This window comes from Limulus polyphemus, unplaced genomic scaffold (genome assembly GCF_000517525.1).
Source record: "Limulus polyphemus unplaced genomic scaffold, Limulus_polyphemus-2.1.2 Scaffold1222, whole genome shotgun sequence".
Lineage (NCBI taxonomy): Eukaryota > Metazoa > Arthropoda > Merostomata > Xiphosura > Limulidae > Limulus > Limulus polyphemus.
Window position 1 is genome coordinate 103025 of NW_013666832.1, and position 13797 is coordinate 116821.

Here is a 13797-nt window from a genome sequence, read left to right on the forward strand (position 1 = left end):
GAGGAAGTTTGTAATTAATTTTGATAAAATGACGTTTGGGAACAACAAAGCCCAAGTTCTGATAACTTTTAAAAGAGAGGTTGAACTAATTAGGTGTCATCAAGCTGAAGTCAAAGTGACTGAAGGAGTTGATGATGGTGAAATGGAACCAGGAATAGATATTAAATCAGAGCATGAAGCCACAGGATACACTCCAGCAAAGTTAATGTTTGGTCGGGAACTTCGGTTGGCAGTGGATCTGTTAACAGGTCGTCCACCTTATGAAGAGTTGCTTGAAAATGTGTCAGAGATTGTGAAAGTGTTATCGGAAAGGATGGATGATATTCACCATCAAGTGCATTCAAACTTGAGAACGTCTGCTGATTTGATGAAGTTATCTTATGATAAGAGATCTACTGAAGTCAGCTTTGTACCAGGAGACAAGGTGTGGTTGTATAATCCCAGGAAGACCAAAGGGAAGTCTCCTAAGTTGTCTTCTCCATGGGAAGGCCCATATGACATAGTGGATCGTCTCCCAGACGTGACATTCCGGATAAAATGTGGTCGGCGAAGTAAGCCAAAAGTGGTGCATGCCAACAAGCTTTGGCGTTATCATGGTCCAGGACATTTCAGTTAGGACGAAGTGGAAGACAGAACAAATGATGCTGCTGAAGACGTGTCACCTGAAAAAGCCATTGTCGAAGAAGAAACTCTACTCAGTTTTGAGAAGGGAAACAGTGAAGCCCTTGATGAAGTTACTACCACTGATGTGACTATTACCGATGATAGGATGAACACCACATGAAGCAGAAGCCAATGAGGCGGAGGCCAGTACGGAAGAAGATACGTCCCGTAAAATTAAGAGACTGTTGAATTGTAATTTTGTGTTTGTAATTCTGTACATTTAATTAAGTTATTGTTAATTGTTTATTGGTTTAAAGTAAGTGGCTATTATTCGGGACGAACAATACTAAAGAAGGGGCAGTGTTACGACAGCGGAAGTCACGTGACGCTAGTAACACGTCATTGACTTCTAGAAATATCCTGTTCCTTCATGAATGCTCCAGCGTTTGCTAGATATGCGTTAGTCTTGTATATATAAGACGGTCACAACGTGACGGATCAATGTGTAATTGAACTGCGGACAGAGTATTGTTGAGTTGAGCACGTGAGACGTTCGTTGTGAATTATAGCGTTTGTTATAGCGCGACTGTGGAAATTAAGTGTATTGCAAAGTTGTATTCAGAAAGAATAAACCAGTTTTATTTAAGAAAGGACTTGTGTCGCTAAAGTTTCGTCGGAACGAAATTTACGGAAAATTAACTAACGAACGGAGACGTAACAATAATTTGTAATTTTCGTTAATTTGTTTTAAATTAATCTTCTTTTCCATAGTTAGGTATTAAAATTAATCGAATGAATTTCAAAAGTAATAACACAGGAAAGGTGTTCGAAATTTATATAAAGAGGTGTTTTGAATTGATAATAGTAGCTTTGTGTATTTTCAGGATTTTTATGCACACTAGGTTTTTGAAAATCTTTGAGAGTACTTTGATCCGGATGTTGATGATAACTACTAGATTCAGGTAACATTATTCTAATTATTATTAATAGTATTATTAAATTTAACAACTATTGAAAATAATTATTATGTCTGAAAGCTAGTTGTTTTCGAAAGCTTACTAAAGCGATCTTCTTTTAAAAATTTTGATTAAAAATAAATTAACTTGTATTTTTTCTTGATGTAACAATTTTTTAGTAAACAGAATGGAGAATTAGAATTTAGAATTGTCAACAAGAAGCCTAGCGACTACTGTATTTTGTATATAATTATGCTCAGCGTCTGTAAGCACTTATATTGTAAATTTATGATTAAATACTTCATCTTATTTTTAACGTGGTCATGAAACCAATCATTAGGTTTTGTTATGAAAATTTACGTAAGTGCAAAAAATGAAGTTTAATTCTGAGTGAAAGCAAAGAAGAATATAATGTCTCAACCACGCTACATGAGCATCCACTAATTCAGTGCTGACGAGGCTTTTCGCCCAATTTTATTTTTAGGGCTCATCAAACCGGCTGAGATACAACTGGCATAATAGTGGCCTAAGCGCTACATCATAAGTTTAAAATAGTTTTTCTCTATTTGTGACATAAATATTAGGCCTTAACTTTAAGGCTTAAACCTAATTAATGGCGGCATTAATTCAATATGATTATGAAAATGTGCCCATTGTATTTATTAATATTAATTTATTTTATATATAATAATAATAATCTATAGACTTTTGTTTTTGTGTTCTGGTTCAGGCAGTTATTTATTTTTATTATTTATTAGGATTTATTTTTATGCTAGATCAGGACTGATTAACCAAATTCAGACTGGATCTGCTTTTGGTATTGAAGACAGTGTCTTGTTTATTGCTTACTTAACCTAGAAGTAGAATTTGAACTTTATCCTACTGTAACACTAACAGTGTTTCCTCTATACTTGTATTGGAATGTTTTGTTTTTAAAATGATACATCTAGAAAATGAGATGGACCAGATACATGACAAAAATAAATTAAAAACAGATTAAGAACCTAAATTTTGAGCTAAACTAACTTTGAAAATAAAAAACAAGGTTAAAAGAAATTAAATATTGAAACATTTTCATGAGTTAACTAAATATCATTAATGTGATTATGCTTTTTTTTGTGTTGTATTATCTGTACCATCCAACTTCCTGACTGTAGTAAAGCATTAGCATATGGCAGTTAGAAATATCTTTTAGGAGCATTTTGGAAAAGAGTAGATTAGAAGCATAAACCAAAGGAACTGGACAGGAATTGGGTAGAGTTAAAGGCTGCTATTATGGAGGGTGAACATAAGAGTGCTGATGGGCTTACAATAGTACACAGTAGTTGAAAATTTAAGTCTACAAAGACAAATTCAGTTAGCATTTAAGTACCAGTCTCAAATAGATTTTATCTTTGGCAGCTTGAAGTGAGAAATGAGATGATCAAAAGGTTTACCTAATGAGGGATTTTTGATAGATATACTAATAAAGTTATTTGTAGTGGGGAGCATAGAAACACCGAGGAATATAATTTATTTGTGCAGGATATTATAGAGTATGTTGACAGTTTGGTTGTTTGTGCCGAAAAAGTTATTTTTTTGTAGTCCATGTAGGAGCAAATGATGTTAGGAATTTTTAGTCAGAAGAGCAGGTAAAGAAGTTTAAAAACTGCTCATGAGGTTTATGAATAGATGTGTGGCCCTTTCAGAAGTGCTCCTTAGGATTAGATACATGAATTAATTACTTTGTAGGATTCAAGGTTTAAATGAAAGGTTATGAAGGATATGCCTAGAGCAATAAGTGTGCTGGTTGGACCTGTGTGTAGTGTGAGAAGTTGGTTAATACACACATGCATGATTACATGTAACAATTCAAGAATAGTGTACTCTTCATTTATCTGTTCCTTTACTTTGTTTATAAAATTTAATTTATTTTTATTATTTAATATTTGTAGATTTAATCACCAATTGTAAGTTTTATTACTAAAATTAATTATTATTGATGCTTATTATTTCTAATAATAATTATAATTATATATTTCTGATAATTTGAGGCACATACTTTTTTGATAGTTGAATGTGGCTAATCAAGTAAACTAATGCAGCTAGTATGTGATCTCCACAGGCTGAGGTTTTATCATTTAATAACCAGGTAATTTGAAGAAATGGGTGCCTGGAGTCTGGGATTAGGAAATTTGAATAACAATTTAATAAATTGTCTTAGAGATAAGTCTGTCAGATTTAAAGATAAATGTGGTAGAAGTAAGAATAAGCCTAGTTTCCATTATTCTAAAATTAGGACTATCACAAACAAAATAGATGAATTCAGGGTTCTATTTGAAAAATATAATTATGCTATGATGGAGCTTACTGAAATTTGGCTATATTTGGAGAATGTTGATAATATTTTTGCAATTCTGTGTTATAAATTGTTTAATAGTGACAGACAGGTAGCTGTGCATACAAGGGATAAACTGCAGTCTGCTAGGATTGAAGACAAAAAATAGTTGAATCTATATGGATTACAGTCAGATATTTCAAGGGTAGCAAGTTGTTAATTGGCAATTTTTATACAGACCACGTGATCATAAAAATAAGTTCTGTTCACATAAATAACTATTCTCATTCAATGCTGCCTTCTTTTTGCAAATCTTTTTTTTACACATGCCACAAGCATTTTTTCACCCCTCCATTAGAATTGATTAATTCCAATGCACTTCTGATGCAAATCATCATCGTACGACAACCCTCCACCAATAAGAATGCGAAATACTCTCATTACGCATGTGACTCCTGCTATTCAATTCTACCTAACTATCACTTCTCGTTTGGTAGTACTCATGTTTAGATGTTTTTTTGCTTTTTGGTGCTTTTCATGTAATTCTCACTCGTAAATTTAATAGTTTCAATTCTGAAGTGGGATTTCTTCATTAATTTTTTGCATTATATTGAAGATGCCTTTTACTTGGATTTAATTTTCCAGTCTTTATTTTTTCTCTCACATCTGCATTTGTCTGTCAAACATTTTTGTTTGATTCATATTTCTGAAATGAATTCTAGGTTCATGTTACCACTTTGGGTATCATACTTCCTACAGACTGCAGGTGGGGGTAACCCATCATTGGATTTATCAACGATTACCCTGCAAGAGATTGATCACTATATGGGTCAACCACCTTCTCCTGAACTTGCCCCACTTCTTTCTGCCCAAGCGAAACCTGTTCGGGCTGATGAAAATTTTGATAGCCATTTTTTCCACCACTGAATTTTGCAGTGTCTTCTTATGCCCAACCTACAGAATCAGCTAGGCTTAATATGCAGTTGGAGTCTATTTTACCTGTGTGGGAGGCAGTCCTTGATTTTCCTGTTCATTTAACCCAAGCCCAGTTTCCATGCCTTTGTCTTACCCTTACTTCACTTCTGCAGTATTTATCTCCCATCCATCTCCTTTCCGAGGTGATACAGTGAGATCCTGAGTGTTTTTTGAGGGACAGCCTCTCCCTTATTACCTACATGTTGGCTCGTTTTTCATCTTTGGCTATTGCTTTAAACACGTGGTTTCTCTGTTGCAATGCGACCTTGTCCCCGGTTCATTTGCTGACCACTTATGTATGGCCCTTTTCTTTGGTGGTATGTTTTCGACCAGGTACCTGAGACTTTGGAATCACGTGTGGAGTCTATGTGTCTATACTTTCCTATTTAGTAGCTCATTTGTAGCAGTTGGAACCACAAAAAAACCTATTCCTGTTTCCTATCCTAGTCCTTCTCAGCCCTTACCTGTTCCTCCCTACAGGGTTTCCTCACCTCATCGTTTCATTCGACGTAGATGGGCACGGCACCAACAGTACCGGTTCCAGTCTGGTGGGAGCTCGATTGGGAGAATGTATTCCCTTTGGTGATCTTTTGCCACAGATCAATGGGTTATTCAGGTTTTATCAGAGGGGCTTGTTCTCCAATCCCCCCCCCTCTCCTTTGTCTTGGGTACCTATTTCCTATGTCTTATGGTCCTACAACCTACCAGCATCTGTCAGAGGCAGTACAAGATCTTTTGTCTCAACAGGCCATTGAACCTGTTCATCATCTTTCTCCAGGCTGTTTGTTGTCCACAAGAAAACTGGAGACTGGCGGCCTATAATAGATTTGTCCCACCTCCATCAATTTCTCAGTCTACTCTGTTTTACCATGGAATCGTTTTTCAGCCTCAGGTGGGTTTTTTCTCCATGTTTGTGGATGAACAAGATGGACATCGTGAATGGTTACTTGCACATCCTGATATCTTGTCAGTCACGAATGTATCTTCAGTTTGTTCATCATGGGTGTGTTTTATCAATTTCACGCACTGCCTGTCGGGCTTGCTTCAGCCTTGTATATATTTTTTTTATCGGGTGGTAAGACCGTTTGCTCATCACCTACATGCTCTTGAGTTGCGCTTTCATCATTATATGGATGACTAGCTACTGTTAGCTCATTCCGAACAGAAGTCTGTCTGTCACACTCATCAGCTGCTCCTGGAGGTGGCTCGAGTGAGCTGGTTATTCAAATTGGAGAAGTCATTCCTGCAATATCTTGTCTATTTGGGTGTTTTTTCAACACCCATCTCAGTAAGGCCCAACCTTCTCCTCTTCGACTTTGTTCTATAGAGCTTTCAGTTCTCCATGCTCTTACTGCTCCCTGTATTACAGCTTGTGAGGTTCTATTGTTTTTGTGGGTGTGGTCTTCCATGGCAGCTTTTATCTCCTTAGGTCATGCTCATATATGGGCTCTTCATGACCAGTGGAATCTTGCATGGGATCCTTTGCAGACTCTTATTACCCTTCCTCCTACCCTAGTTGATGATCTGCAATGGAAATTGGACAAGAATTGCATGTCAGTGGATGTTCTGATTCCTCCTCTTCATCCAGATTTACACATTTCCATGGACGCATCCTTTCAGGGATGGAGGAGCATGGGTCGATCAACAGGAAGCTTCGGGGTATTGGTCTGTGGCCAAAAGATCTTATCAACATCGTGGAGCATCTTGCTGTACATTAGGCTCTGGTTTATTTTCCCCATCTGGCCAGAAATTGTCTGGTAATGAGCCATTCTGACAATTCTACAGTGGTTGCTTATCTCAATCACTAGGGTGGCACCCATTCTTGATCCCTCTGTTTTCATACATTGGATCTTCTTTTTTGGGCCCACATGCAAGATATTCATATTCCAATGGAGTGGTCTCTCGATCCTCTTGTTTTCCATTGGCTTTGCCTTCAGTGCACTACTCTTCACATAGATGCTTTTGCCACATCCCCCATCCACAAATTACCTCTGTTTTGGTCTCTGATCCCTCATCCTCTTGCTCTGACTGTCAATGCCTTTAGCCAGGATTGGACCAACAAATACCTATATGTTTATCCTCCTATTTAACTTCTTCACCAAGTGATTTTGATCATCCATACCACTCTGTGTCAAGTCCTTCTGATTGCTCCTTACTTCTCCAGCAACAGCTAACCCCTCCAATATTTCTTTCTCTGTCTCCCTCCGTTCTTCGTCAACCTCAGTCACCGGTGCTTCATCCATCTCTTCGTGTCTTCCATCTTCACACGTGGTTTTTATCCGGTCCTTGGCAAGGAGATCTGCCTTGTCCCGGCCAGTAGCTTCATTTCTAGCTCATTCCATTTGCCCTTCCTCCATGGAAGTTTATCAATGTAAATGAAATGTTTTCTGCTGTTGGTCTCTGGGTCAAGGGTTTTCTGGTGATCAACTCACTGTTTCTTGTATTGCAGATTTTCTTACTTAGCTTTTTGATCAGGGGTCTCCTGTCTCTTCGATCTTGGGTTATTGGGTGGCCTTGTCCTTTCATTTTTCCCGATACTGTAGGGTATTTGTTGTCCACCTCAGTGGACTGCCTTCCTGACTGGGATGTTAATGTGGACCTTCACTGCCTCACTTTGCCTCCATTCAAACCACTTTCCACTACTTGTTTCACCTTTCCCTTAAGACTTATTTCCTTCACGTCTTACCCTGTGAACATCGGAGGTCTAATTTATTTGCCATTGATGTTTAGCCTACTCTTTATCATCCTACATATATTCTCCTTTATCCTGATCATTCTTTCCTCCCCAAAATTTCTGTGGCTAGGGAGTGAAACTCCTCCTTTTCACTGATTTTCCCTTCCTTCCATTTCCCACCTTTATCCTAGGTCTGATCCAGATAGATTTCTATATCCTGTACATGCTCTTCACTGTTATATTGCCCACATGACTTCCGTGGTGCCCGTTCCCACCTCTGTTCATGATCTTTCTCCTTCCACTCTCACCAATTGTGTTTGGCCTTTGAATTGATTGGCTTATTCCTCTTTATCATCTACCTCCCATACTTTTTCCAGGTGTCTTCTCATCAAATTCATCACCTTATCTTTTCTCTGGTGTCTCATCTTCATCATCCATTGGAGGAAATTCTCCAATCGGGCATGTGGACTACTCCTAATACGTTCATCTCTCACTCTTCTTCCTCTTCGGGCTATTGTCTTCCACCTGTAGCCATTCTTCAGACTTCAGTGAGACTTTGAGTGAGTAAGCTGTCTTTTATTATTCTTTATTTTATTTTCAGGGCCTTATTTCCCTTTCTATTATTATTACTCGCTGTTTGGATCTCGTTCTGTGGCAAGTGGTACCTGACCAGATATTCTTTAACTGTTCAAATCCACACTGTCAAGTCATGTTGACTTGCATATTATAATTCCATGGCTGTGCAGTGTACACTGCAGAGATGGGGTGTTCCCCAAGATTGCTAGTAGGTTTATCCTTGCAATAGAATTGTTTCATAAGTTTGCCCATCCTGGACCGTATCCACCCATGGATTACATGGGTAAAGCAGAAGGGGATAGCTGCCCATTCTTGCCATGCCTTGATTGAATAAATCAGTATGGTCTGCTTTTAAAAATAGGGTTTCATGGTAACCCATTGCACTGTCTCAGGTGTTGTCATTCCTCTGGTCTCTCCAGTCCTTACCACTTTCCAGTTCCAAGTTGCTGGGATGGTGGATCATGGAGGCATCCTCCTGAATGGGTTATTGAAATACAAACAAAATATAGAAATGATTATAAAACCATTCAGTTGAGAGTCGGACAGTGGTGTTCTACTGGTGTAAATGATGTGATATTCTCCAATATGAAACATAAAAACAAATGGGAGTGAGACTTCAAAGTTATAGTTCATCCCCACATGGATATTGGTTCCCAGTGGCCAGGTTTTGGATTTGGAGCAGAACCAATCAACATAAGTCCTTACACATGTATTGCAGATGTCTATATTCCTCCCTCATTTATACTCCACCAGTGGATCACGATGGAAGTAATTGTGGATTATTCCCTTCTGCTATCCCTCGATGTTTCTTATTCTGAGGTGTTAATGTGCTTTGGGTAGTTCCAGTCAATTTTACTTTTGAGGGAGATGGTTTACATTATGTAGATATCTTTTCGATACCAGATGTTGGGTTCCTGGATCGATCAATCAATTTATCATATTCACATATGCCCCATTCATGAATCGGGAGATACTAGATTCCCTTCTATCTCATGAACGTGAGATGAAGACAGTATGATTCTCTTTTCTACCCCTGCCAGATGATTGGGTTTTGGATTGTAGTTGACTTGCCACCACTATAATCCTCTTTCCTACTCCCTCGTGGATATCGGTTTCTGGTGGCTTGGGTTTTGGATTGTAGTTGACTTGCCGGTGGTATGATCCTCTTTCCTACACCCATGTGGATGTCAGTTCCCAGTGACCGGATTTTAGATTTAGAGTAGAACCAATCAACATAAGTCCTTACACATGTATTACAGATGTCTATATTTCTCTCTCATTTATACTCCATCAGTGGATCTTCACAAAAAGTCTAATTTGTCTTCTCACTGTAATTTATATGCATCTTGACTTTTGAAGTTCTGCAGTAAAAATAACCCTTTATGACAAGAATGTTAGAGTGTCCGTATAATCTTTAATTGCACATTCATAGTAGTGCTTGCTTTTTCATAATTGTGGCTTGCAACTAAACACTTTCAAAATGTTAAGGTATCCATAAAATTGCTAAAAGTGAGTTTACCTTAACGCTTGCTATTTTGCAATTGCCGCAGGTAAATAAATGTTCTCAAAAACCCATTTTTAGCTGGTAGAGAAGTGGCACCAACTATTCAAGGACAGTGAGTTGGACACAGAATTTCAAAGTTTCATCGAAAATGATTTATAGTTTTAAATATAAAACTTAATGTAGCAATAACAAACATTTATAAGTGCACATGTAAATAAATCTTAAAATTCAAGAGATTTAGCTTCTTTATTATTTTATTTCAAAAGTCATGTTTAAAGATACTGAAAATGAATGAAAACGGGAAACAATTCTCATTTATGCCTTTGAAACAAAGAGAATTAATAAGACATACCATTAAAACAAAATGTTTCTAATAAGTATGTATTATTCCTGTTTATGTTGGGGAAAAAAATAGTCTGAATAGAGTGTGAAATAAAATTAGATTTGTTACCATATTGTTGTTTTCACTAAGTGTGTGGTGTGACCTAGATGTTATGAAAATGTTGAAAAACCATTCTTACAGTGTAAATTAAGGTCAAAATAGAATGGCCTTGAACAAAAATAGCCTTGCTTTGGGAACACGTTTCATCAACACTAAAGCAATGTTTTGGGTGTTTCATTTTATATTTTGTAGCAAAGATTGAACCATATATTTATGTAAAGTTTTATATTAGAAATTGTTCTAGCAGATTTGTTTGTTAGAGATGCCATTAAAACTTGGCAATTTCTGTATAACCAACTCACAATTTTAAGGTTTAATTATTTTTTATTGTATCTTATATATTAGTATGACTATTTTCCATTGTTAGTTTAGTTTTGGGGTTTTAAGACTAACTAAGCTGGCTGAACACATTGGGATTATGACTGAAAATATTTTTAGCAGCATGGGTACCCTCCTAATGAATCAGTGGATTCTAATCAGTATAAATTGGTTTTTTTATTACTTGGTGTACTCCTAGTAAAAACAAAGTATTTAATTATCTGTGCATCACTAGCTTCATTTTTTAGTTCTGATTTATGTAAGTATAGCTTGCTTTGACCAGAAATTCCTGATGATGTTGAGTTATTTCAGTGAAATTCTGCAGTATTTCATTTTTTAACACAGTTTTTAGGTAAATCTTTTCATAGTCCAGGATATCCTGTATTTGTAAACTTGCCATTGTGAAATGTCCTTTAAGAAAAAGAAAGGAAAATAACAGAAAGCCATTATTTGTTCTTTGGTTTCACAGAGGTTGCACCATTACTCCTAAACAACCTACTAAAATTATAAAATGTACACTGTCAAATTCATAAACATGAATTTGTACCATCAGGCAGAGGGGTCCAGTATTTGGCACAGTACTCCAAATTTTTTTGTAAAATCTTTGTAGTGTGGATAAATAGCCAAACAGGCTGAATTTGGCCTAATGGTTAGCATTTTCGGACTGGATCTGAGGATTCATACTTTCTGCACCTTGAAACCATAAGTGGGATGATCAAATCCCACTATTTGGTCAGACAAGAGGTGGTAATTGGTGCTATTGACTAGCTCTCATCCATCTAAGCTGTTGGTTCAAAAGTAGGGTTAGCTATGCATAGCTAATCCTGTGTAGCTTTGCATGAAAATTTTGAAACAGATACAAAATCCATTTATCTGTAGTTGACACTGGCAGACATTGCTGAAGACATATTTTTATATAATCATCTGTTCTTTAACATCATTTATTTCTGTATCCCAAATGAATGACTTTAGTCCTTTCATTATTTGAATACATTTCGTACATTCTTGGTTACTTTTTAAGCCAAGAGAGATATTTCTACTTCAAAATTAAAATCTTTATTCTTGTCATCAACTTGAGATCATCAACTAAGTGATGTACTTGACACCCATATTGTTTTCAATATCATTTATATAAATAATGAACAACAAAGGTCTCAAAAATTATAATATGATTTCTAATACTTCACCTGTCATCTTTGTCCTGAGCTTTTCAAAAACTAAACCAATCTAAATGCACATTTTAACTTTTCGTCTCAAAACCTTTTTAGAATATCATTTTAATTTATTAATAAAATCACTGTTCAAAGCAGCGTTTTGTAATTGAAAAATCCCACTTATAAATAATTCTAAAGAAGTAATTTAGTACGAAATGCCAGTGCTGTTCTTACAAGAAAATAATCTCATTTGCATCATATGCTTTGCAAGTTAGCAGCCAGTTTAGGGTTTATGATTCTTCATGCCATGCATTGATATACAAAATAAACTCAATGTAAGTGGCGAAACATGAGGTGTAATATGTTTGGTTAAAACATTGTTACTCTCTTTTAAGCATGAGCTGGATGTGACTTAGTGGCTAGTGTTTTGGGCTGCAGATTAAAAGGTCCGAAGTTTAGGATGGAATGCCCCTGAACTCTCAGCTGTGGGCCTGTTGTAAATGTGACAGCCAATCATGTTATTTGGTTCTAAGGGCTGGAAAATGCCTGCCTTCTGGTCAGTAGTTAACTCAGAGTATTAAGAATAATGTCAGATTAATTGAACGTGTACAGTGAGTTGACGTGCATCAAGTTAATGTTGTATACTCTCCATGATAGTACAAAAACAACTAATATCTTATGGAATGGTTTCAGGTTCCCCAGGGTGTTGAGAAAAGTCTAGGATTAATTACTGAAGATATACAATGAATGAACTTGTGCATCATATCAGTGGCCACAGTTTTGTGGCTACCTTCTTTCAGCAACCAACATTTTGTTCTCATTGCAGAAACTTTATATGGTAAGTTTCTTGGGTGTAAAAGTTTTGTGTGTGTGTGTGTGAAAGTTAAATTTCTGTATGTATATTGGAAGGCAACATAATTACTAACTACATGTTTTATTGAGACATGTAAAGTGGAGTAAGTGTTATAATATTTTATCTTTTTTGAATCTGTTTCATTTGTGTAAAGTAAAAAAATGTAAGAATGTTTTCATTCAGAAGTTAAAAATATTTAAGATTTATATATATCACAATTACTTTAAATTATTTCGTACTATAATTAGATTTACAGTTTGGGCAAGTAAAATTAATAGAAACAATTAATAAACAATGGGAAACAGCTTTCTACGAAAGTCTCATTCACTTACAAGCTTAATTTTTTATGTGTATTACATCTATGTCTTTCAAGAGAGACATACGTTTGTTCTGTTTTTTCTTTCTTCGTCCAAACACTTTTTAATTGACCACCATTCCTTCACTTCTTGGTAGATTATGTATTATATCTTGGTTTGATATGCCCTTTTCAATTTTTTTTTAATTTGGGCCTTTTTTAAGGATTTTAGCAGTGTGTTGAATATAGTTCTAGAATACTTTGTTCTTGAAAAAGTGTTTAATGGTGTTTTTAACCCTATCACACAGGTATCCTTTACTGCACATGACACAAGATTTCAGTGTCTTACGTTCAAAATTTAATTAAACTACTTTTTGTTTATGTTATACGAATTAAAATAGCATAAAATATTAGCTAATAATCCATATTTTAATAGTTTACAAGTTTTAAATTCTTAATTCTACAAGGCAATATTTAACAAAATTCTGAATTTCCTCAAGTGTGACCCATGTGACCCATTTTCTGTTAGCATGTCATCTTCTCTATTTTATCCACCACCCCTCGAAAAAGTATGAAATTAAACGTAAATTACTCAATATAAAATCATCATTGCTCAGACAAATTATAATATTTGTAGTATTAAATTTTTATTGGTTACAGAGGTATGGAATAAAAAATCATACCCCTCCTGCCATGCCTACCTGTCACATCCTCTCTTTCAGAATTCATTAATAGTTCTATCTTATGTTTAATTATAGGTTATGTATAACCAATAGAAAGTCAAGGTTTTCATCTATCAAATAACATTATGTTCTGAATGGTTAAATGTCAGTTTCACTCAGAGTACCAGCATCATTCCTGTGAAAAAATTAACAACCATTTTGGATAAATTTGTAATGACTCTTATCGCATAGTTAGGAAGCCAAAAAAATGTTGAGAGGTAAGGGAATTGGTCTACTTTTTGCATGTTATTAGTCTATTTTCTTTGGTGCTTCATTTAATTAAATAAAAATTAAGTGCATTACTATCATTAGTATAAAATAATTAAGGTTAACTCTCCTCAGTAATACACAACAAGAAAAAAGAAGATTGGTTAAGTATTTTATTTCTAGTTTTTCATGTTTAATCTT

General features: G+C 35.7%; 1 protein-coding gene across 5 annotated transcripts in view; it reads left to right on the top strand.

Moving 5' to 3' along the window:
- The first annotated feature begins 1511 nt into the window (after positions 1 to 1511).
- The window catches only part of LOC106462675 (calcium-independent protein kinase C-like), a 25781-nt gene continuing 13495 nt past the window's right edge, over positions 1512 to 13797 (top strand). The window contains exons 1-2 of one of the 5 annotated variants that reach the window (XM_013922622.2): positions 1512 to 1565; positions 12213 to 12357. In XM_013922622.2, the coding sequence (XP_013778076.1) occupies positions 12263 to 12357 (95 nt within the window). In that variant the 5' untranslated portion in view covers positions 1512 to 1565; positions 12213 to 12262. Of the gene's footprint in view, positions 1566 to 1739; positions 1920 to 1948; positions 2104 to 3547; positions 3691 to 12212; positions 12358 to 13797 lie in introns of those variants that run through there. The other 4 variants (XM_013922621.2, XM_013922620.2, XM_022389999.1 and 1 more) reach the window with 4 other exon arrangements.